The 24,097-nt window shown below is 34.9% G+C and overlaps 1 protein-coding gene across 4 annotated transcripts in view; it reads right to left on the bottom strand.

The window, feature by feature from the left end:
• Nucleotides 1-24,097, bottom strand: part of RB1CC1 (RB1 inducible coiled-coil 1) — an 82,565-nt gene that overhangs the window by 19,950 nt on the left and 38,518 nt on the right. For 3 of the 4 annotated variants that reach the window (XM_090283704.1, XM_090283705.1, XM_090283706.1), the window contains 11 exons: nucleotides 22,946-23,116; nucleotides 18,425-18,609; nucleotides 18,069-18,255; nucleotides 17,907-17,988; nucleotides 17,554-17,615; nucleotides 16,124-16,227; nucleotides 15,580-15,706; nucleotides 13,592-15,492; nucleotides 3,935-4,100; nucleotides 1,358-1,466; nucleotides 1,017-1,257 (listed from right to left, as the gene is read on the bottom strand). In XM_090283704.1, coding sequence (XP_090139830.1) covers nucleotides 1,017-1,257; nucleotides 1,358-1,466; nucleotides 3,935-4,100; nucleotides 13,592-15,492; nucleotides 15,580-15,706; nucleotides 16,124-16,227; nucleotides 17,554-17,615; nucleotides 17,907-17,988; nucleotides 18,069-18,255; nucleotides 18,425-18,609; nucleotides 22,946-23,116 — 3,335 coding nt within the window. Of the gene's footprint in view, nucleotides 1-1,016; nucleotides 1,258-1,357; nucleotides 1,467-3,934; nucleotides 4,101-8,711; nucleotides 9,724-13,591; nucleotides 15,493-15,579; nucleotides 15,707-16,123; nucleotides 16,228-17,553; nucleotides 17,616-17,906; nucleotides 17,989-18,068; nucleotides 18,256-18,424; nucleotides 18,610-22,945; nucleotides 23,117-24,097 lie in introns of those variants that run through there. The other variant, XM_090283707.1, reaches the window with a different exon arrangement.

The raw sequence follows: 24,097 nt of genomic DNA, 5'->3' as shown, positions 1-24,097 counted from the left end.
GCTGTATTGACTCCGTCTTTCCCTTGGACCCTTCAGCTGCGAAGAGAGGGGGGGTCTGCTGCATGGGCAACAGCAGACCCTCCATATCACCCTGCCCAGGCTCTGTAGCTTCAGCTTCACTGGAGAGGACACTCCAGCGTCATCGCAAGATGTCGATTCAACACGGGAGGAGACAGATACCGTGTCACTCCCGAGTTGGACTGCACAGCCATTCTCGGCGGTGCAGATAGACTCTTAAGAAGCTACACCATCGTCTCTCAAGACGGACGGCTGCCGACGACGACGACGATATCTTTGTCAATCGCATTACATTAAATGTTCTGTATACTTTTTAGTTAGATGCTTTTCTTATACATAGAATACAGTTGGATGGTTTTTTTCCTGAAAGGTTTTGTACATAAATTGTTTTATTTTTTCGCATACATTTGAACTTATTTGTGTCATTTATGTTTTCTAATGCCATAGTCTCTTTATATGTTTATGCTTTGCATTTTTTGAATTACATTTATTTGTTCAATTTTTCCCATATATTCTTAAGCTTCATACCTTTCCAGGTCTCAAGTTAACCAGTTTCTAGTCCCTTCTTTTGAGCTAAACTGAAACTTATATACATTTTTACTTTTCAAAAAACCCCTCTGCCTTCCCCCACAGAATATACCCTCACCAAAAAGAATATATTCATCAGTATAGTAATGCCTTTTTATCCTAGGTTATGGAACTCAAAGTTTAAATCTTCCCTGTAAATAAGAATAGCTTCATACTACTATAGTGACACTTAACCTGGCAGCCTATGAAAATATACCAGGGTGATTCATAAGATACACAATCAGTAATATTAAAATCTTTGTCACATTTATAACTAAAAGAATTAAAGTGCCACAAATTTTAGATATAACGGGCTATGGACAACCAATAGTGCTAAATATATTTCCTATCTTCAGAACGTTTAACTTACTGAAATGCACTAGCGGTTTAAAAACCTATTTTTTACAGCAGTTGAAGAAAGATACACTTACTGTACAGACATCATGCTTGTCTCCATTGCTGAGTCCACTCTTCCTTCATCTTGTGTTTCAATGGCTGAACTCTCTGTTTCACCTGGGAGTTCAGGTGCACAAGCTCCATAAAGTTCCGGAGCTGTAGATACATATGGTGAAGGAACGAAACTGCTCCCACGCAACTTACTGAGTTCTTCTTCAAGTTTTTTCTTTTCTTCAAGCAAGCGAGCTCTATCTTCAGATAGTGTTTCTATCAAATCTGAGGGTACCCCAAGTTGAAATAAGAATTACAAAACATTTCAAATGATTGTTAATTTAAAAAAGGAATTAAAAATATTGTATTACAAAATGTTACTAACCTTTATCTCGCTCTTGCTGTTGCATTGTACTTTTCAACTTATCACTCAAATCATTAATTATGTTTTCTTTTCTCATTTTCTCTCTTGTTAGAACAGTGTTAAAATTGGTCTAGAACACAGAATGATAAGTATACAAATTATCTGCAAGCCATAGCAACTAAGGCTAGAAAAAATAAATTTGCAAATATTTTTACATGGTATATTTATGTGTGAAGAAAATAAAGTGAAATTTACTAATGATGTTTATTTTTAAATGAAAATGCTATATTGTGGTAAATACAATGTGATTGTATTTTCCTGGTTCCATATTAAGATATTATTGTCCATATATTTACTGTCAGAAGAAAAGCACCATTTGGGTTAAAGAGATAAAATGATCAACAAATAAACAAGTGCCATTATATACTTTACTTATTTTATTTTTTTTAGTAAGCTTCCTGCCTCTGGAATCTTCCTGTCTTTTGCTAAATCTTGACTGCCACAATAATATTTCAGAATGACTTTATCCCATCTCGATCTGTTATCTGGCTATTTCAATGGCCACTGAACCTCTGCTTTATATGACTAGACTTGTTACTCAACTTTCAGAAAAACTTACTGTAAAGATCACATACAGAACTGCCTACAAAGATCTAATTGCACAGTTTATTTCATAAAGATGACTAAATTGTCAAAAATTTCATTTATAAGATCTCTATTAAGATCTTGAAACTTCAGAGCAACAGATGAATAATGAAATTATCTAAATCGATTCTTACCACCTACCAAGCATTTCTATTTCCAAAACTAAGAGTCTATGATCCTTCCACCAACGAATAATGCCAATTATGTTGCAAAAAGGGAGATTTAAGAAGAATATGGCATTTTTAGATCAAAATTAGTGAATTCATTAAACAATGAATCAAGTATCATTTCTAGCCAGAAAGCATCCAGGAAGATACCTCAAAAGAATATTTACTATATATATATATATATATATATATATATATATCTTTGTATTAAGCCAATTTTACATATATTATTTATGTATAGAAAACTAATAAACATTTATAACAGTATATTAGACACTGCTGTTACTATAATATGAAATATTTTTAGAAAAGATAACTAATTTATGATAAGCATATGAGAAACAAAGACTGGTTAAGATAAGAACCAACTAGGCTCAAGTCACTCATATAAACTAGATACAAATCAAATTAGTACCACTTAATATCCCAACTATTTGGAATTAGAAGATACTTTAGAAATCATTGATCCTAATCTCATTTTATAAATATTAAAAGAGGCCTTAAAATAAAAAGATCTAAATTTAAATTAGCTGCCCATTTTCTTTTGGTTTCAGTCAGTTAATTCATCCCCAACTTAATTTTGTAAATCTGAAATTGCTTATGTGTTCACAAAGGAGCATACAGAAAAAAGTCAAGAAAGTGAAAAAGATCTATTTTATGTACAAAGTCAGATTAAAAAAAAGAAACTGAGACATCATTAATGACTTCCTGTCATCAATGATTCTTCCTTAAAACTGCTGGCTACTCCCACTCCCTGAACAGTTAATTTTCTTGGCTTTATGAAGCTACTCTCTTCTTTGTTCTGGTTACTTTTTCTCATTCCCTATTTCAGGCTCTTCTTTCTTTCCCCAGTCCTGAAAATGTAAAGTTCCTAAGGGTTTTGAACTGCATTTTCCTTCTGTTCCAATAGACATTTTTAACTCTAAAAAGACCATTTAAATTACTATTTTAAGAAAAGAAAAATAACACATTATAAAAAATGTTTATGTCAACTATAACGTGAATCAGTTTCAGAAAAGTATAATACTTCTCGGGATAAAAAAAAAAAAACAAAACAAAAGGTATATTATCCCTGGCTTGAATTACAGCAACAACCAACCGCTCCTACATATGCCTCTGTCTTGCAGTCCTCTACTGTTTCTTCACATTTGAGAGGGAAATTTTGATTAAGTATAATCCAGTTGTATCATTCCTCTAAGTATCTTAAGTGAAGTAAGTACAAGCTTCCTAACAAAGCATACTTCACTCTTTAATGGTATGGCCCCTCCTTACCTCACAAGCTTTACCACTCACCATTAATTAATAATTTTATCAGCAATGTTCAACAATATTCAATTGTAATCTACCACCAACCTACCATGAACAAGAATTATAAAAAGTATAAAATTTTCTATTGAACAGCATGTAACTTAGAATAAAATTTTAGAGCTCATCATGTTAGTATAAACATTTTCATTTTGAAAAACAACTAATCTACATCTTAAAAAAATTAAAAAATGTATCTAAGGATCACATAGGTAGTTAAGAAACTATAAACATAATTCACAGTTCCTAATTTCTAATCTAGGACTACTTCATTCTGAAGCACCTGTTCATGTGACATAATGACCTTTAAAAAGAAAATGCTTTTATCATGAAGACGAGATTTAATAAATAGTAACAGGCTCAGTACAGGAAAATCACATCTAAGATATAACAAATTCTCAGCTGCACAGAGAAATTATGTTCTTAATTTATATTTATTGTCTTCAGCCTAAAATAATGAAAAGGGGGCAGGAGAACATACCTGTTGTTCAGCAATCAAAGATGTTCGAACATTTTGCATTTCTTCATTCTTTCTTTTCTCTTGCTCTTCAAGTTTTTCTAAAAACTTAGCTTTTTCTTCCTGAAGCTTTTCTTGAAGTTCAGCAACTAGGCTTGAAGAATCTTCTCTGGTAGATTCAATGCCAGAACTTGAAAGTCAGAGTATTAATTTTTTTTTTTTTTTCAAAATCGCAGATGTAATCCCAAATAGACCAAACACCATAACTATTTAACACCAGAAAGGCTACAGATCTTTCTTAAACTTAACAGTAGAGTTAATCAGTGTTAAAGACATAGGAACCCTTTTTTTATCTACCAAGGAATGGGGAACAAGTACAAGGTTAATATTTAAAAGATTATATATTCTCCAACAACGTAATTAAGTAATTATATCTGCTTATACCAAAAAAATAGTAAGATTTTTCATATAAAAATAATACACCTCTCCAGAGCTCAACTTCAAATTTCAATTTTACTGTTCCCACAACTGCAATATACATGACAACTGAGAGGTGAAAGAAAAGGTTTTGCTTCATTTTGTTACCTAATAAATAACACAAAACTAAAGCTGAATTTAAGTGTTCACACATAGCATATCTACATATTCCTAAATTCATATTCATTTCCCTCAAAACTTGCTGACCCCAGAAAAGAGAACGAGGCAAAGAGAAAAGCACAAACACAAGTTAATCATTATTTTAAGTTCTGGTACAGGTGTTAATTATATCTATTTTCAACCACATAATCCTTTACATCAAAAATTAATCCAAGTAGGTAATCCTATCAAAGTTGTTAGAATATGCTGCACCACAGGAAAGAGGTTACCCCATTTAGTATATTCACATAAAATATTTCCAAATTATTTGAGCAACTAAGTCAACTGTTTTATTAAATGTTAATTTACTCAAACTTAAATGATACTTTATCAATAAAGGTTCCCCAAACTCTCCATACAACAGGAGAAAATTACATATTCCTGCCTTTGCACATATTAATACCCTAACAAGGCCTGGAAATTAGAACTCAAAAAAGCTGATACATTTGTTATCAGTTGGAAACTTCCATACTATTATACACAAAACTTGGAATAAAGCACCTCTGGTTGATACCATCCCTACCATTAACAAATTGTGTGTAGCAAAAGGTTTCATTATATCCCATATTTCTAGTAACCAGAAAATCTGCACTGAACACAAACTAGATCATCTTAATGCTTCAACTTTCTCCCATCATTGACTATGCTAGATTTTGGCCTAGTACACAATTATCGTCACTGGTTTTTATAACTCTTGTTTTGAGAATTGGCCCTGACCTAAGTGGTTCAGTGGATTGAGTGCCAGCCTGCAAACTGTCACAGGTTTGATTCCTGGTTGGGGCACATGCCTGGACTGTGGACCAGGTCCACTACTAGGGGAATGCAAGTGGCAGCAAATGGATATTTCTCTCACACATTGATGTTTCTTTCCCTTTCTCCCTCCCACCACCCCCTCTAAAAATAAAATCTTTAAAAAATTTTTTTTTTAATATTCCCATACTCCCCCAGACCCATATTTACTCCTTGGAAGCATGACTGTGAACAGTAGATAGATTTCCAGATATATAGAAACTATACATATATTCTGCATTCATTTTCTTTGTACACAGGTATATAAGAAAGCCCTTTCCTTTAAATTCTCAAAAAACAACGTATATTATTGATTTAATTTTTCCCAGTTATATAGGAGTTATTTTAATTCTGCATCTCCTTATCTCAAGTAGACTGAACAGCTATTCACATAGACTATTAGTATTTCTTCTCTGATCTATTCATATCCTCTGCTCAGTTTTTTAATGGATTGTTTGCCCTTTCAAAACCTGACTTGTGGAAGTGTTTCATCTGCATGGAAGAGAAACTGAGAACTACATTATTCAGAATCCTCTTCCCATTAAGTTCTGAGGGAATTCAAGTTTGTCAACAAAATTTATACCCACACAAAATCTGGAGTGCTAAAGAGAGTATCATTCTCCAGAGATGGCTCTGCTCAGACATGTGAGCAACTTAAAGATTCATAAGGGGTTTCTAAGTAAACTACCTCTATTGGTATCTCAGTAGACAATTGGTTTAAGTCTCCCAAAAATAGTAGCAATTTCCTAATTAGCCACTAACTTGGGTGCTTCGATTACTTTGAAACTATAGACTTCCAGGACTTTGACTCCCTTACCCTTCACTTCCACCACCCAGCTCTCTTAAATTTTATGGAAGTTCTAATTCTAATACTAAACTCTTTGTCTCGAAATATTTAAAAGAGGTTCTGTTTTCTAAACTCAACCAAGATAAGATACAAATATAATCCCAGAAGGGAACAAAAACCCTAAAGATGAGACTCTTGAATTCTTTGGTCTGCTTGGATCTCAAGGCAGTAATGACTTCACCCCCAGTGCAAAATGGAACTTTGGTAGACCAGGGCATTCTATGGCAGAACAGATGACAACTGTAGTTGTCTGGGATTAAATAACTAAAGACAAGGTTTTAGAGATGTCCTAATTGTCCTTCCAAATCCCACCAAGTCTCCCTTACCAGCAGCAGCCTCTTCTCTCCTATTTTAGTGTCACCTTACCTGAGGTTCCCTTCTCAACAAGCTGATTATTCTCAATAATCTCTCCCACTATTTCATTACTCCCAGACCCCTTGCTACATTCACATCCATGTTCCAAGGAAAGTTAAAAAAAAAAAAAAAAAAGAGGAGGAATTGCAATTCTAAGATTTTTCATTTATTTTGGAAGAAACATAGAAAATATATTTGGAAATAGATCCAATGGGAGTTAGAACAGGAAGGACAAACAAAATGCTAAAATAAGCCAAAATTATTTGTGTGAATGTAATGACCGCAGATTCTATTATAGTTTCAATGTGAGCTACTAATAGTTTGCTAGGTTGGTGGCCTGAAATCTTGACCCAGTGGCTAACATTAAACAAAAATAAGATGTCGAGGTGAGATACTCTAGACTACAGGTAGGCAATCAAAGGCCTGCAGACTGGATCCAGCCTGTTACCTCCTATATGTGAAATTAAAGTTTTACTGGAATATAGACATATCCATTTCTATCATCTCACTCCCCTCTTGCTACAACAGTAAAGCTGAGTAGCTCAGATAGAGGCCATCGGGCCCACAGAGCTTAACATATTTACGTAGTGGCCTTTTAATAGAAAGTTTGCCATCATTCTCTACACCAATGTGATTTGACCCACAGAACCCTGGGTGTAACTAGAACACTTACAGGAGATCAGTAAGATCAAAACTATTTTCACAATAATACTAAGATGATATTTGTATTTTACACCTCACTGACATTTGCACAGATGATATAATAAAACTTCTGCAATCTCCACATGAATTAAAATACAGTAACACCAAACTAAACTTTTAGTCATTGTATCCTTCAAGGTACTCAAAATGAAAAAGGTAGGTTTATTTTGAAATATCTTGATATAGTAAAAATTAATAAAATTGAACCCCATTATTAAGTATATAATATTTTGTGTGACAAATGATAACTATATATAAAGCACTTCTGCCACTTACAAAGTATGTCTTTCTCATGACAAAGTACTTGCACAATTGTTTTGGCAGTATGCCAAACTAGCTGCTTTTTTCATGGTATACTTCCCATTTGAAAAATGATAATCTTTGGTTTATTCACTTTCGTTTTTGACATTTTCTAAAAATTGATCGGCGTGAGCCAGTTGTTTCAACAATTTTGTTACCAATGATAAATATAACCCTTTAAAAAGAAAACTTGTATTTGATAGTATGAGCTTGAGAGCTTCCCAGTACCTAAGATCTTTCTTGTAAAATCAACAGGTATATTAACAAATCTGATTTTTCTATGTTAATAAAAAGTATCAACATCTGCAAGATCTGTATTACTCAATAAACCAGTGTTTTCCAAATGACCAATTTACTGTGCTACAAAATCATATATGGATAAAATAGCCAAAGTGAGAGTTGAACGCATATTAGCATAAAGAGTATTACAAAATCCAATAACATAGATTTATATTCTACAATGACACCAATGTTTAAGAAATTATCAATTGCTGGATTTGATTTAATGTCAAGGAAAAATATCCACAATTATCTGAAAGGCTATTTAAATATTCCTTTCCAATTCCATATAAGTGAAAGGCTGGATTTCCCATATACTTCAATCAAAAGATGTTATAATAGATTGGATGCAGAGGCAGATATGTGAATCCACTAAATCAAACATAAAGAAATTTGCAAATATATAAAGCAATGCAATTCTTCTAATAAACTTTCATTTTAGAAAATAGTTTTCATTTAAAATCTTATTTAGGCTAACATGTAGTAGGTTTAATATTTTTAAATGATTCAACATCTTTTAAATTTGTTTCAACTTCTAATACAGAAAATATTGATAATCCATGTAAACTAAACCAGTTTGGGGTCTTCAATAATTTTTGACTATGTAAAAGGGCATTAAGACCAAAGTTAGAACCCATTTACCCTTGGTTTTTACATAAAGAGTGATAATATACACAAACACACACTTTACTATCTGTCCCTTTAAAGAACAAATTTACTGGCCCTTGGTCTACAGGAAGGCATCCAAAGAATGATGGTGATAGGCATACTGGGAGTTATACATACCCTGGGAAGGGCCAGAGAATACTTTCTTTACCAAGGTTTTGAGAAATACAGCCTCAAAAGCTCTGTAGTGGTGCTCTGCACAACAGAGACAGCAGGAGACAAAACCACTGAAATTCAATGAATTTAATGAGAATAACAGGAATCCAGAGTGACAGAGGCCAATCACTGACCCTTAACCAGACATGATGTGATGCCATGACAGGTAGCCCAGAGCATTAATCAGGTTTGACCCAGAAAATCCCTGGCAGTGGTTCTCAAGGCTATAATAGAATGGGCTAATAAAGACATATTAAAGGTTTTTTAAAACTTAGTATCTGGTGTTCAGACAGCTAACTGAAAACAAAGGGGTCACCACCCCTCACAATTTAAATTCCAAGATCTGAGTTGGTAGCCAACTACAATGCCAAAATTTTATAGTCTTCTTTCTAGCCTTCACTAAAAACACCTGTGGTGCTTTTCCAGGTATGTTTCAGGGAAAGTAATTAACCAGTCTTGGGGGAGTACTCAACACTGGCTCTGAGGGGAGTCTAAATGCCACTCTGGTTCATCCGTTTATGATCAAGTGATGAGTAGAGTCTGGGCCCAGTGGGTTCCTCACCATTGATAAGAGATATCTCCTTATATCCAGAATCTGCAGTAAAAGACATAAAAACAACTGATCGGCAATCCCTGTTGTTTCCCTTACTCATAGAATGAGGACTACTATGGCAGAAAGAACCAATTAAAATCCCTAAAACTGTCTCTCACTTCAAATGACTAGGAGAGGAAATTTCTGTCACATTTTTATTTATGTATGTGTCCTGTAGAAAACATATAAAATCGTGTAATGGATTGTCATAAATTTAATCAGGTAGTGAGTTATCTAGTTCACATATGAGATCTTTAGTGGAGCAAATCAACAAGGTCACTACTACTTGACATGCAGCTACTGATTTGGTGATTTCTTCCGTCACTATAGCTATTAATATAGACCAGAGGTTGACAAACATTTTTGAGGGGAGGGGTGGCGGGGGGTAATTAGTAAAAATGTTAGCCAGATGATCTCTGTCACAAGTACTCAACTCTGCCAAAAGCAGTCACAGGTAAAGAACAAGCATCCCAGTATTCCAATATAGCTGCACTGGAAAAAAAAAAAAAAAAAAGTACCAAAGAGTGAGCAATAAAGTCCATGAACAGTCAAAAACTTGTCAGTACAGAAAAAATGTCTAAGGACCCAGGGATCTGGGCATGTGAGATGTTCCCTCTAAGATGAAGGGACAAGCTGTTGCTAGGTTAGCAGCTCTGAATTTGGATGCAATATATAGTACATGTGGGTAGGCTGCTGTGACTCATTTACCAAATAACTTTTAGGGCTGCCCATTCTGTGAGAGGTCCACAGCAAGAGACACTCTTGCAACAGGTCCACGCTAACATGCAAGTTGCTCTGCCACTTGAGCCATGTTTCCCAGCAGATTCTAGAAGTGTCCGCAGCAGACTTTGATACTGTATGGAGCTTTTGGCACATGCTATAGGAAAATCAGTTGAGACCCTTAGGATTTTTGAAGCTCTTATAAAATGGCTTGCTACTGGGTCTATATATTGAAAGATTGATCATGGTCTCCCAAGTTCTATTACCTGAGTTGCCCATTATAAAGTAGATAATATTTAACTCATCAACCATGAAGTTGAGTGTACACAGCAGCACTCCACCATCAAGTAGATGTGGCATATATAGGATGGAGCTCAAACAAGTCCTCATGGCACAAGGAAGATTGAAGAGGTTCAGGTTCCCAAGGTTCTTACTCCTGCTACGTTGCTTCTTTTCTCTCCATCACAAGTAGAGCATTCAATATGAGGGGGAAAAACTGGAAGACCTGGTTTCCTGATAATTCTGCACAATATGCTGACATTATTCAAAAACCTAGTTTAAGTACTAGAGCCCCATTGAGGAGTTATTCTGACAGTAGTGAAAGGAAATCTTCCCAGTAGCAACATATATGTCAAGCAGTGTCCTTGAAGTTACCTAGGAGAAGAAATGGCCAGGGTTATAAAACTAGTGATTCATGGATACTGGCCAACAACTTGACTGGATAGTGAGTTATGTGGAAGAAACCAGATTGAAATCTGGTGAAAAGGGAGATTTGCAGAAGAGAAATATGAATGAACTCCTTAAAAAGGGCACAAAGTATACGGATATCTAACTCCTCTGAGTATATTATGACCTACTACAAGGAACGTTGTAATAATCAGATGAACATTCTGTATCAAATTTTTTAGTCACACTAGTCGATTCAAAATGTTAATGACATGCAGAAAGTGAGCCTCCAACACTGGATACCAATCAATCACTTTGAGACCCTTGATCACTTCCATCATGAAAAGGACAGTAATCTGTTCTCATAAAAAGTCCATTATTTGCTATATAGATTAACCTTCCATGCCCACGATGTTTCTGCAAGAAAACACTATTTCTGAACTTACAAAAGGCTTTATTTACTGTTATGGTATTTCACTAGAATTGCTTCTGAAGAAGGGATTTTATTTTATAGAAAAAGATGTATAACCATGGCCTCATGCCCATGGGAGTCAGATCTCACCACGTATGTCAATCTCTAAAGCAGCTGGCCTGATACAACTGTGGATCAATTTATTGAAAACTCAGTTATAGTACCAGATGGTGACATTTTGAATGGCTAGGGTAAGGAATGCAGTACATGGTTTGAATCAAACATTACGCCGTGAGACTCTCCCACAGTTAGAATACATGGGTTGGACAACAGAGGATAGATATTGGAAGAACTACTCCATTACTCCTGGAGCCGTTAGCAAAAATTTTGCTGCTTCTTCCTACAATTTTGGGCCATGCTGATTTACAGAGAAGCTATGGCTCCCACATGCCCCTACCCCACAAAAAAATTCATTTACCAGGAGATACAATCAGGGCCCCACTGAACTGGAAGCTTAAACTACCACTTGGCTAGTTAGGTTTCCTCATGCCACTGAATCAGCAGGCAAAGAAGAAGGCTGAATTAATATAACTGAACTCAATTATTAATGGGAAACAGTTTCTCATGTAAGGGGCAGGGAGAAATATTACTGGAAGTCAGGGGCTTTTCCAGGATGTCTCTTGGCACTGCCGTGTCCAATGATAAAGAGTCAAATGAAAAACTACAACAACTATATTGTAGGAAGGACCATTAAGGAAAGTCTTCTCAGATCAAATAGTAAAATCAGCTGAGGTAATGTCTAAGGTAAAAAGTGGAGTGGTTAATAGAAGGAAGCTGTAAATACCTCGTAGAGTTACAAGGCTAATTACAGAAATAAAGACTATAGTCATTAAGCCTATATATATTAATCAAGTTTTCATCTTTTTTCCTTTTCTCTTTCCCCTAGTATGTAACATGTGTTGTGGTAATGCTAGTTAACTCTTTATTTTAACATGTAACTATATATAAAATATCAAAGAGATTGTATCTGTGTAGAAAAATGAATGAACATAAATATGTTCACTCTAGGATGGCTAGAATGACGTAAGTTTAAGTCTCACCTTTGGAAGAGAGAGTTAGGATATCTGAGATATGAGAGATAGAAGCTGAATCACATCCGACAGAAATATGACATTACAAGTGCCTTTATTTGGAAGTTCAATATGAATAAAAGAGATATGTGAGATTACTGAGTTTGAAACAAGGTGTACAGTGCTACGCTGCTGTCATCTTGCCATTGGTCTCACCCCTTTTCTAGAATCTTGTCTGCAATGTAATGCAGATTCTCCGTTTTCCAGAATCCCCTTTATAACTTCAAATTCGCCAATGAAAAGAACAGGTACAAAATTTGGAAAGTAGAAAAGCAGCCCAGGCTAACTCTCCAGAAGTGGCTGTATCCAGATGCAGTTTCACAGTAGCTTTCCTACCATTTTTGTGCTGCAGATGGAGCCACATCATTGGGGCTTGAAGAGATTCTTGAATGTTGCAGCAGCTTCCAAGTAAGCCATGGAAACCATGAGCTTTGGTGGGTGCTTAGTGTCTTTTTTCCTCATAGTTCACTTAGAACTTTCCTGGCCTTCAGTATTGACTACCTTGACCTTACCAGCCCAGTTTTATAAACATTTGTGCAAGCCCTAATTCCTATATTAAACCCTTAAATTCCTCCATAATACATAGTTTCCATTTTCAAAACAGAAGAGGTTTAACTGTATACCAAATATGAAGATTACACAGCAGAGCCAATCACGAAAGACTGTATAAAAATCACAAGGCAAGAAACAAATTAAAATATGTAATGTATATGTAACTATAAGTATATTCCCTTGGAAGAATTAATAATAGAACTAATCGTTAATGTTCTAAAAAGTTTTTATTAGCCATTAAACACCTTGATAAATTTTAAAGAATAGAAAAACTAAAGACCATTTTCTCTAATAAAAAATGGTAACATCAGCCAGTAACAATAACAAAATTGCAAAAAACCCACCACTGTATAAAACCTGAAATTTAAAAATATATGAAACAACAGGAAATAACCAAAATTTTAATATCAAGAAAATAACAATGATGCAACTATACACAGCCCCAATCTTGAATTTAGCCTTTACTATACACACTGCTCAGAGAAAACTGTTATCTTTTTACACATACATACACAATTCAAAAAGAGGAAAAGTAATTTTCAATTGAAGAATTGAGGAAAAAACTTCAAATAAACCAAAGAAGGAAACTGATAAATTTTTTAAAAAGCTCCTGAAAACATTTGAAATTTTCAAAAAATCATTTCTCTAGAAATCCAAAACTAATCCATTTTTAAAATTCATTAATAGATTTATGCAGTATTTTCTTTTCAAAATGTTTGCAATATTAACTTTAAAAAGTACAATTTTTTTCATAAATGTATCTCAATTGCTACATTCAGCAAAGATATATGAGCAAATCAAAGAACTGTGATTAAACACAAAATTGATTTGAATCACCAATATTTTAAATTTATAACCACAGACTAAAGTTAAGTCTTACCTTTTTGCTATTTGACTCTCAAGATGTTTAAGTTTTTCTAATAACTCTTTCTCAATAGCTTCTCTCTCCAATTTAAATTCTTTTAGGGCATTCTGAACAGCTTCTTCTTTTTCACAATTAAGCTTCTGAATTAACTCTTCTCTCTCTTGTTCCTGGTTCATGACTAATTTCTCTTTGTCTTTCTCAAGTTTCTGGATGATAGCTTCATACCTCTCTTCTTGTTGGGTGATTTTTTCATCTTTTTGTTTTTCAAGAGCACTCAACGCTGACTCCAATTTACTCTGCAGTTCAGCTATTTCTTCTTTCAGGTTTTTTTCTATTTCAAATGCTTGGTGATGCAATGAAGTTACTTGGTTTAATTCAGCTTTAAGCATATTAGATTCTTCTTCATGTCTACTAATTAACTCTGAAATACACTGATCTTTTTCAATTGTCATTAAAGTTCTTAGCTCTGCTAGGCCCACTTGATAACTTTCATTATTATCCTGAATCTTTTGGTTTAGTTTACTTATCTCTGTTCTCAAATTTTCTGTCTCTTGCTCAAGGAGAGATTTTAAGGTCTCATTCTGCTGGGCTCTGGTTTCTTCCAGCAAAATTTTTATTTCATCAGTTTCTGCTTCCTTCAATGCAAGTTCAACCTCTAACTTACATCTCATGTCCGACAAATCAGAAACCTTGAGTTTTAACTCCTGTAGCTGTAGTTCTTTTTCCTGAATAATTGTCTCATGAGACTCTTGTATCTGGCTGATTCTTTGTTGATTTTCGTTCTGTAATTTCTCCAAAGAATGTTCGTGGTCTGTCATAACTTTCTCGAACTCTTGTTTGTGCCTGACGTGCAGAGTGTCCTCTAATTCCTTTAGGTGACTTTGCTCTAAGCTCTGAAGTTCTGTCCTCAACAATTGGATCTTCTCATCATTTTCAACATGGAGCTTTCTTAAGTCTTTTAACACTATCTCTCGTGACTCTTTCAGTTTTTTAATGTCACAATTTTGAGTGTGAATTATATTTTCCATCTCTAACAGTTTCTGGTCCTTTTCATTCTGCAGGCAGATGACAGCTTCTTTTTCATGTTTAACCAGAGCAAATTCATTATCTTTATTTTGTAAAACTTCCTCAAGGCATACTAAGTCTCCTTTAAGCTTTTTAATCTTGTTTTCGTTTTCTTCACTCTCCTTTATTAGTGCATCAAGTTTGCCTTCATATTCACTTTTTAAAGACTGTAGTTCTTTTTGATGTTTTTCATTTAGTGTTATTTCCACAGAACATTTTACCTTTTCAATAATATTTCTTATTTCTGTTGCTGTACATTTTAAAGAATTTGAGAAGTCACACTGTTCTTTTTGTACAAATGTTCTGAAGTGGCAAAGGTCTTCCTTGATGGTTTGTATAGTCAATTGGGAGTCTTGGGCAACAACCTTACATTTTTCCAATTGGACAGTTAGAGAAACATGATCTCCTGAATCCTCTTTACCACATACATTTGTATCCTGCATACGTCTGCTGTCTATTGCGTTGATAACTGATGAATAAAGTGATTCTACCATCATTTCTGGACTTTGTGGATCACTTATAGGATTAGGAGATGACAAATTTTCTTCTATTACAAACTCATTCACAGCAGACATAAAATCTGATTCAGGACTTTCTGCTAGTGAATCCAAGTCTAATGAAACTTGGTGAATAGTCTGTTCTGTGTTTGGATGGGGGATAGTTTCAAAATCAAATGTATGTGCATCAATGCTATCTGGAGACAATTCTTCTAAGGGACATACTGCAGGACATAAGGGATCCTGCACAGTGAGTGGAGGAGGAGTTCTTGGTGAGGTAGTAGTTGTAATTCCTGTTGCACTTTCTATCCTTGGTGAGGAAGCCAATTGTGGGGATGTCTGACTCATGGATGCCTGGAAAAGAAAGACACACTTAAACAGCTGCAGCAACATAAATGTTTTACACGAATAAAGTGAACCATTTGAAAAAATTTAATTTGCCTTTTGTTCACTCAGTAGATCTGTAATGGTCTGTGACATTTCATCCAAACTTTGTGCTGCTTTTACCAAATTATGTAGAGCAAGTACATGCTGTTGTAGAGGTTCAAAGTCACAAAGTAAGGGAACCCTGAAACAAAATGTAATCAAATTAAATTTCAGATTTCTTAATAAAAAGATGAGTAAGAACAATCAAGTATTTTAATCTGTCAAAAATAACTACATTATCTTCCTCTTTCAATCAATACCAGAAATAGCTCAAGAAGCCTAAGATATAATCATTAAAATGACAAATTACAAATTTCCCACAGTATGCAAAATCAGAGTCACTACCAGAAAAAGATTAATTGGATATAAGACATGAATTTCTTTATTTTCTGATCATTTTTATATTCTGCAGAAATTTCCTAAGCAGCCACAGGAGAGTCAGTCTATCATAAAATAATTATCTATTCTGGCATCTCCTAAGAGCACTGGTGCTGCTTTCCACAGCTCGGGAATAATGAAAACATTATAAGGTGATGTTAAAAATACTAATGACATTTACCTGAGGAATGGCTGAACTTCTGAAGGGCAAAATGATTGCAGAAACTGTAAATCTTTTAATGAAATATCTGGAAGCTCACAGTCAAACTTTCGAGGTTTCTGTGTCTGTACAAATAATAATAATAATAATTTACCATAAAATATACAGAATAGATTTATAAATGGTCTCTTACTATAATCAAATAAATGAAAATGCTTCAACTCATCTACTCACACTTAACAAATAGAATAAAATAAATTTAAAATGAAGGACTATTCAATGATATGGTGTACTATTTTTCTGAGTCTTAAGTAACTGGTATACACGAGCTGTTAATAATCAACTGATGTACTCATTCCTGCCCATTTCTATTTTCAGCACCTTTTTATGGGAATTCTAACATTTCTATCAATATTAAAGGAATCATCTGTTTCATTAGTACAAAGATGATTCTCGAATTTTTCCTTGACCTACAGAATGAACATAAAGATCTCTCTAGCCTTAATCCTGTATCTATTCATATAACTTATTAGCTTCCCTTGTTTTAAAATGGTAATAATCATTTTTCCCATATAACACTTCCCTGACATTCACTTGACCTTTATGTTATATATTTTTTAAATATAACATAAATCTTTAAGTTAATTTCAACCTCCTAAAAAAAAAAAAAAAAAAAAAGAAAAAACCTGGTAAGTCCTAACATTTCTTTATTACGTGGCCAAGAAATGAACCTTTAAAAATAACTCCATTTATTTCAATCTTTACTTATGCAGATTTAGAAATGTCAAGATTCTCTTATTTAAAGTTTCCTAGATAAGTAAGTGTGGGAATCCTATTACATCACTCATTCTAAATATTCAATAATATGTACATTTAAAGCCCTAAGAAATCCTGCAGCACAGACACTTGTTTAATAGCTAAGTAGAATGTCTAAGAAAACACAAACAAGCAAAGAAACGTATACCACTTCCTAAACTTCTTTGACCATGGAATCTGGTTTAGAAATATATCGAACTTATTTTCCATGGTTTCAATGAAAGCTACCTGAAGAGCTATCCTATTCTGATTTGTCAACACATAAATAAAAAAAAAGGGAATCCAGAGATAAGATAAGAAAAAAGAGGAAGAACAACAAGAGAGAACATGGGGGAAGGAAAAGCAGGGAAGAGAAGAAAAAGAAGAAAAAGGTAAAGGAAGAGACTTAAGGAGAAAAAGACAAAATTCAAACTAGATAATCTATTACTATCAATCTTATAGTGTAGTAAGACATCTCCCTGTGCTACGAAGAGTCTAGATCAAAAACTAAAAATATATTTTAAAGCTTTATAACTGGTGTTTTAAAACCAAAACTTCATGTTGATAAAAAAAAAATTCTGATAAATATCTCTTCTTTTGAAATAAAGGTTTAAACACATACAAAATTTAGTTATGGTTAGGAAATAAATACATACACAAAAGGACGGGGGCCAGGAATCCAATCCCCTAAACAGGCGATTTCTTAAAAAAGACTTCCCTACATAAAGAAATTAAGAGTGTGGTTATTTTATAACTTTATTTAGGATATAAATAAATAAATAAAACCAAAGGGGAATAAAACCGTCTCGTTTTTTAAAAACATTCTGATAATACTTCATATTTAAAATTTTACAATGAATTCAACTCTACAGGCTTTAAAAAGAATGTTTCTATAGATTTCAATCCTAATTAAAATCATATACATGCTATAATATATTTATATCTTTAAAATAAAAACAGCAATATTTACTTAAAAAAATAAACTTAGTTATTAATGAAGAGCACTTACTAAATAATTTTCCAAAGGATTCTCTTTTTGATTTTTCAGCTTCATATAATCGCTTTCCATCTTTGACTAAAGCACCAGCCCACTAAAAGGAGGAAAGTTTGTTAATATCACACAATTCATTAATGATACACACACACACAAAAAAAAATACAACTTGCATACCTCCCTGTAGTGTTTTATGAACATTTTTCTCCTTACAACTTCAACAACAGCTAAGCAGTACATCTGAGGAACTGTACTAAGAGCTTCAACAATTCTGACTCTTTCTAACAGCTCTATCACGAGGCGAAGCAAAGCTTGCAATTTCTCTCCATCTTGATCAGCATGAAGCATTACAAAGCAACACCACCTACAGAATGAAATTGAAACATACAAACTCTATAAAAATAATCTAATCCCAAATTAATCAATCAAGTATTTCAATATAGTGATAAGAGAAAAATTCACCACTACTTGGGAGAAATTAAATAATATCAACTCTAAACATCCTAAATTAGAAGTAACAAAGTAACACTTACTTCAGTCTTACATGTAGGTTAGTTGCTAGTTCTTGTTTGGCAGTGGTACACTTCTGTTTAATATCCAACAGTTTTCTATGATTTTGCAACATGATCATCAACTGATTTGCATGACTCAGGCATAAATCAGGTAATACAGATGCATCCTTCAAGTTTTCAGCTCTCATCTGATTAGCTAAAAATCCCTTTGAGAGAAAATATTTTAAAAGACATGAACTTTGTTTCATGAGCGCCACGGACATTCATTTAGAAGGAAAATCTTTATGTTAAATAAGAACTGTCCTACTTTCAAACAAAATTTTAAAATCTACTTTTTTGGATGTGGTACAGGTGGACATAGAGGAAGATTCCATTTCTTAAAAAATCTATGCTTATCTAATTCATTTCCATTGTCATGCTAGGGGAAAAAAGTAAAACCCAGGAAGAGAAAGTAACTTGTCAAAGAACACATTTAATATCCAAATTAGAACTAGAACCTATGTGTCTAGACTCCTACTACACATGGGTCAGTCAGAGCATGGTATTAAATAAGACACAGTCAATGATTTTAAGGCATGAGAAAGAGTAACTGATTTAATCTTGACCAATGATATTCAGTAATATATTGTATACTTACCCAAAGAAAAATAACGGACATTGCATTTTTTATTTCTGGACTATATCTGGTTCCATTGACAAACAAGACAGTCTGTGCTATCTTTAGAGCAATGGCTTAACATTACAATTTTATGGTACATTTTATTATTTGGTAGGAAAAATATACTTTTTTCTTAGCTATCCTTATTAATATATTTTTATAGGTGAACTTTACATAATTTTGTTAAGTAGGAAAGGGATTATCTTTAGGGTATAAATTTGAACCAGTGTGTCACATTTAAAAGTCTTCTTTTGTACACACAACCAGCCAAACAGAAACCCAAAAGCAAACACTGAGAAAAATGTCCAAGGAGGATATGTAAAAGATGGCAGCCAGGTAGGTGGAAACTTGCTCTTGTTCCCAACTCTGAGTCTTGGCTTGTCTTCCAACAAATAGCCTGAACAATCAACAGAATCTTAGCTGGTAGGACGTTTGGACAGCAAGGAGTACAGAAGACACTTCACAACGGCTGGTAGATTATAAGTGGAAAGGGAAATGCCCCATGCGTGGCACCTGCAGCCTTGGAGAGACTAGTCAGAAATCGCAGCTTCATGGTTCCCTCAGGGAACCCCCAGACCCAGGCCTGGAGTGACTTAGGGGAATATATGAAGACGGGGAGATCCAGGCTACACACACAGTGAGCAGCACGTCCACAGCTGCAGCTCCAAACACCAACGGGGACAGTGCCAGAGAGAGACCAACTCTATCTCCCAAAAAGATCAGGGCCCACACCTTAGTGGGGCGGAGGCAGGTTGTGGCCAGCCTTTTGGTATTTGGCAAGGTGGTATGCATGGAAAACCGGACAGTGACTCACTACTGCAGTGGTAGCACCACAGAGACTTTTAAAAATGGGAGCTGAAGCATGCTGGGCAGGGACCCCATGCACAGCTGCCCTGCCAGCAAAGGGACAAGACTGAAAGCACAGTTTGCTCCCACTGAACACAGCTGGGCAGAGAGATAAGAAAGTTGCACAGCAAAAGGATTTCTGGGCCCCAGCCCAGTGCAACTACCAAGCTGGGGGATACACAAAACAGAGAGATCTGGACAGTGGACTAGGAATTATGCCAGAGTTGAGAGCCTGAAATTATTTACAGCCAGGCAGAACCCCCTTCCCGGGCAGAGTTCAAACCTCTGGGAAGGGAATGATGTACCCAGCTCCCACCTCCTGAGGGACTGCAAGTACCATTATTCAGTTGGGAGACTAATGTACAGAACAGGCAGGAGAGGCTCAAGAACCTCCTGCAGGGTGTATATCAGCAGAAAGACAGGAAGAGAAATGCCAAAAGGCCCATTTTGAACTTCTCTCAGAGACAAAATATATTGGTTCCTAGGGCCCTATTCCACTGAGGCCAGCAAAGCAGGGAGATCAGAAATCGGTGCAGCAAGAGGGAATCAGGGCCCCACCCAGCCTCAGCTAGGAGCACAAACAGAGCTGCCCTCAACACCAAGCAGGAGAGAGCTGACTCTCTTACACAGATGGGCCCCTCCCTTGAAACAGATAGCTAGTTCATCAGAAACTATACATGATTTGGAAAGAAGCTGAAACAAACCAACATGGGTGGCGCAGGGGCAGGGGAACACACCCACAATTTTCCCAGTAGATACTGGGTCCCATCCTCTCAATCACAATAAAAGCCCCCTCTAGAAGTAGGTGAAGGTGATAAAGGGGGTGTTGCCAGAAGGTGGATGACCTAAAAGGAGAAGACAGAAGGCAAAAACACTAAACTCTGCTTTGATGAATTCCACCTCTTTCTCTTCAGAATTTGCATTATTTTTCTCTCGTATAGCCTTTAACATTTCTTCTTTTTCTTCAATTGTATTCCAACCAATTCATTACCTTTTGTATTTTTTATTCTTTATTTATGTTCTTATATTTTTATTTCAAATCTCACATTGTACCCATTACTCCCTTTTGCTTCCTTATCTTTTATTTTCATTTTAAATTGTGTTTTCCCATTACTAACACATTATTCCTATCCGTACTCTTACTATTTCTCCTCCCTTTATCCTCTCAAAATCATTTTTTACTGTAGACATCTTATATTATCTTTTTTCTTTTTTATAATATTCTTATTCTCTTTTCACCATAATTGATTTTTGTTCATCTGTCCTTGTTAACTGACTCTGTTGTGGTTTTTCTTCAATTTTGTTCCTGTTGGTGGTTCACTATATATTTTTTTAATTTTATTTCAAACCTCATATTTATACTATTCCTTTTTCTCACTCCATTTTGCCATCACCCTTCCCTTTTTTACTTAAGTTTTTATATTTTATTTTCTCCCTTTCTATGCCTTGTTTCTATTCCTTACTCTTAGTATTTCTCCTCCCTCTTCCTCCTTAGGTCATATCATATTCTTTTTTCCTATCTTATAATATTCTTTATCTCTTCCCACCATTATTAATCTTTGCTCGTTTGCTGTTGATATTGCTGATGTGGCAGGGGCTATTTTTGCTGGCGTGGGTTTGGTTTTCTGGGGAGTTTTGCTTTGTTCTGCCAGCACCTGTACAACAGTATACAAAACATGGTAGGGGTTGTGATTCTCAGCCAGCCAGCTAGCTGAAGGGGAGAACCCACTAACAAATGAGCCATCAATAATCAAAGCCCAAGGCCTGGCTGCTGTGGCTCGGTGGATTGAGCGTCGGCCTGCGAGCCAAGTGTCACTGGTTCGATTCCCAGTCAGGGCACATGACTAGGTTGCACGTCAAGTCCCCAGTTGGGGGTTGAGTGAGAGGCAACCACACAGTGATGTTTCTGTCCCTCTCTTTCTCCTTTCCCCTCTCTCTAAAAATAAATAGATAAATTATAATAAAAAAAAAATAATAATAATAATCAAAGCCCAAGTGCAACAAGGAAGCCCACATGAACTGAATAAGGGGCATCCCTAGGGCATCCAGATCAGGAGATCAAAAAGAATGCACTACTAAGTCTCACAGAACTCCTACCACAGTAGGCTACCCCAGATTTATTCCACAAATTCAAACATGATTCAAAATTAGAACTTAAATGTAACTTTCCTAACCTGATTAAGGATTTCTACTGAAACAAGGAGGGGAAAAACCTACTACAACATTAAAATTGTGAAACGTTGCCCATTTTCCATAGGTCAGGAATTAAAGATGTGAATGACTGTAGCACTGTATTAGTGTTCCAGTCAGTCCTAAAAGAAAAGATAAATTCAGTTCTAAGTAAGGTGGCTGAATCCTAAATCACGGAAGAAAAGGACTGACTGTGTAAATTACAAGATAAATTAAATCACTAAATTACATATTTGCACCCATTAAAATGATTATTCACATATTCTAATGAAAAAAGACATTTACACAACTGGAAAAGCATGTTTAAAAGTCAACTCTTTTGTTATAGGCTGTTTCACCAGAGGGTTTGCCAGGGTGTGTAGAGGACAAAGCTGTGATGAACTAAACAAAGTCACTAGTATGGGAGAAAATGTCTAGGTTAATCCCTCTTTTTCTGGTGATAAAAACCTAAGTATTAGTAATTCTTTAAGATTTCATACATTCCTTCTGTTCTTCATTAATTAATTATTTTTTCTTTGTAGTTTTTTGAGAGGACAGCAGAAGATATTCAAATGTTTAGTACAATGACTGCTTTGTTATGTTTTTTCAACACATTTTTTCCCAGCTGCTCATAGCATTTTCATGGTTTATCTTTCAGTTGTTGTCTAAAATAACCTAAGCTCAATTTATTTTATCAAACAAAAATATTAAGTACATCACTTCTTTATTATACATGGAAACAGTAATACTGAATTAACAATATTCAGGGATGAAGTGAAAATACGGTGCTTTCCAAACTGGTATTGCACATAAAATACTTATATAGAAAAGCTACAAATTCCTTTTCCTGAGAAAAGTGTAATAAGCACCTGAGCAAGTTCTTTCTGCTCATTCACCAGTCGGCCACAGCTAGCAATCATCTGATCCAGGGCATACAGCCGATCTTCAAGTCCTTTAATGGCTTTCATATTCTGATTATCAAGTTTGGCAATAGTTTGACGGCATTCTACTATAAATGGTCGAATAATCCTTGGATCAAGCTAGATGACAAAGACACACATATGAATAAATTTTCATCAAATGGTTTAAAATATATTTCACACTATTTTGATAACCACTTCAGAGAAAAATGTAGGCATCTAAGTGATATTTTCAGCAGAAGGTCAAGAACAAGATAATAATTATGTTAATAAAACACAAGTATTACTGATTATATTGGAATACACAATTAGGAATATATAGTTCTAGGAATTACACTTTTTAATCAATGCCACAAATTATTCAATTGTCAATATCCCAAAGAAAATGTTATTTTCAACGTCTAAGGAAGTAAAGCAGAGTTAAAAACTAAAACATATTCTTGGTCATTGACTGTCTTATCAATCCAAATTCTCTCCAAAACATAACATCTTCAAACTTAACTCCCTCCTGGAAATATCTTTGTTCTCAATCCCTAGTTCCTCAAGGAATTGGATTAACTACACTTTCCCTTGAAAGAATACTTTACATTGGTGGTCTTTTTGAATAAGCTCTCCATAATAAAACATTTGGCCAAAGATAACCAATGACCTCATTTCACTTGAGGCTCCTATACATTTAGCATTGAAGACAACCTTTTCCAAACTTTAGAAGCTTTTGGGCATTATCTCAGGGGTTCCTGTACAGGACCCTCTTGGCTCTTTTTCCTACCTAATGCATAAACATAGATGAACCAGGACTTAGCATTTAGCCCATTTTTACTTCTCCTTATATGACTTCAGCATAACTTCTATGGAGCTAACTCGCAACCTTTACTGAGTCCCTGATCCTTACTAATTTTCAGCCTCTGGTTTTGACTGCTTGGTATATATCTGTGTGTGGATATCAACCATGATATGTCCTACTACAAACTCATTAAAGTTGTTTACTGTGAAAATCCCTAAATGGCTTCCTTCTGTCCACAATGAAAACATAGAATACAATAAAGTTTCAGGGGTCTGATACCAATAATTCCTTCCAGGCCCACCTTCTTTTGAAAGTGA

This window comes from Furipterus horrens, unplaced genomic scaffold (assembly GCF_987537825.1).
Source record: "Furipterus horrens unplaced genomic scaffold, mFurHor1.1.pri manual_scaffold_7, whole genome shotgun sequence".
Taxonomy (NCBI): domain Eukaryota; kingdom Metazoa; phylum Chordata; class Mammalia; order Chiroptera; family Furipteridae; genus Furipterus; species Furipterus horrens.
Note: the sequence above shows the minus strand (reverse complement) of the source record. Positions and strands in the feature narration are given on the sequence as shown.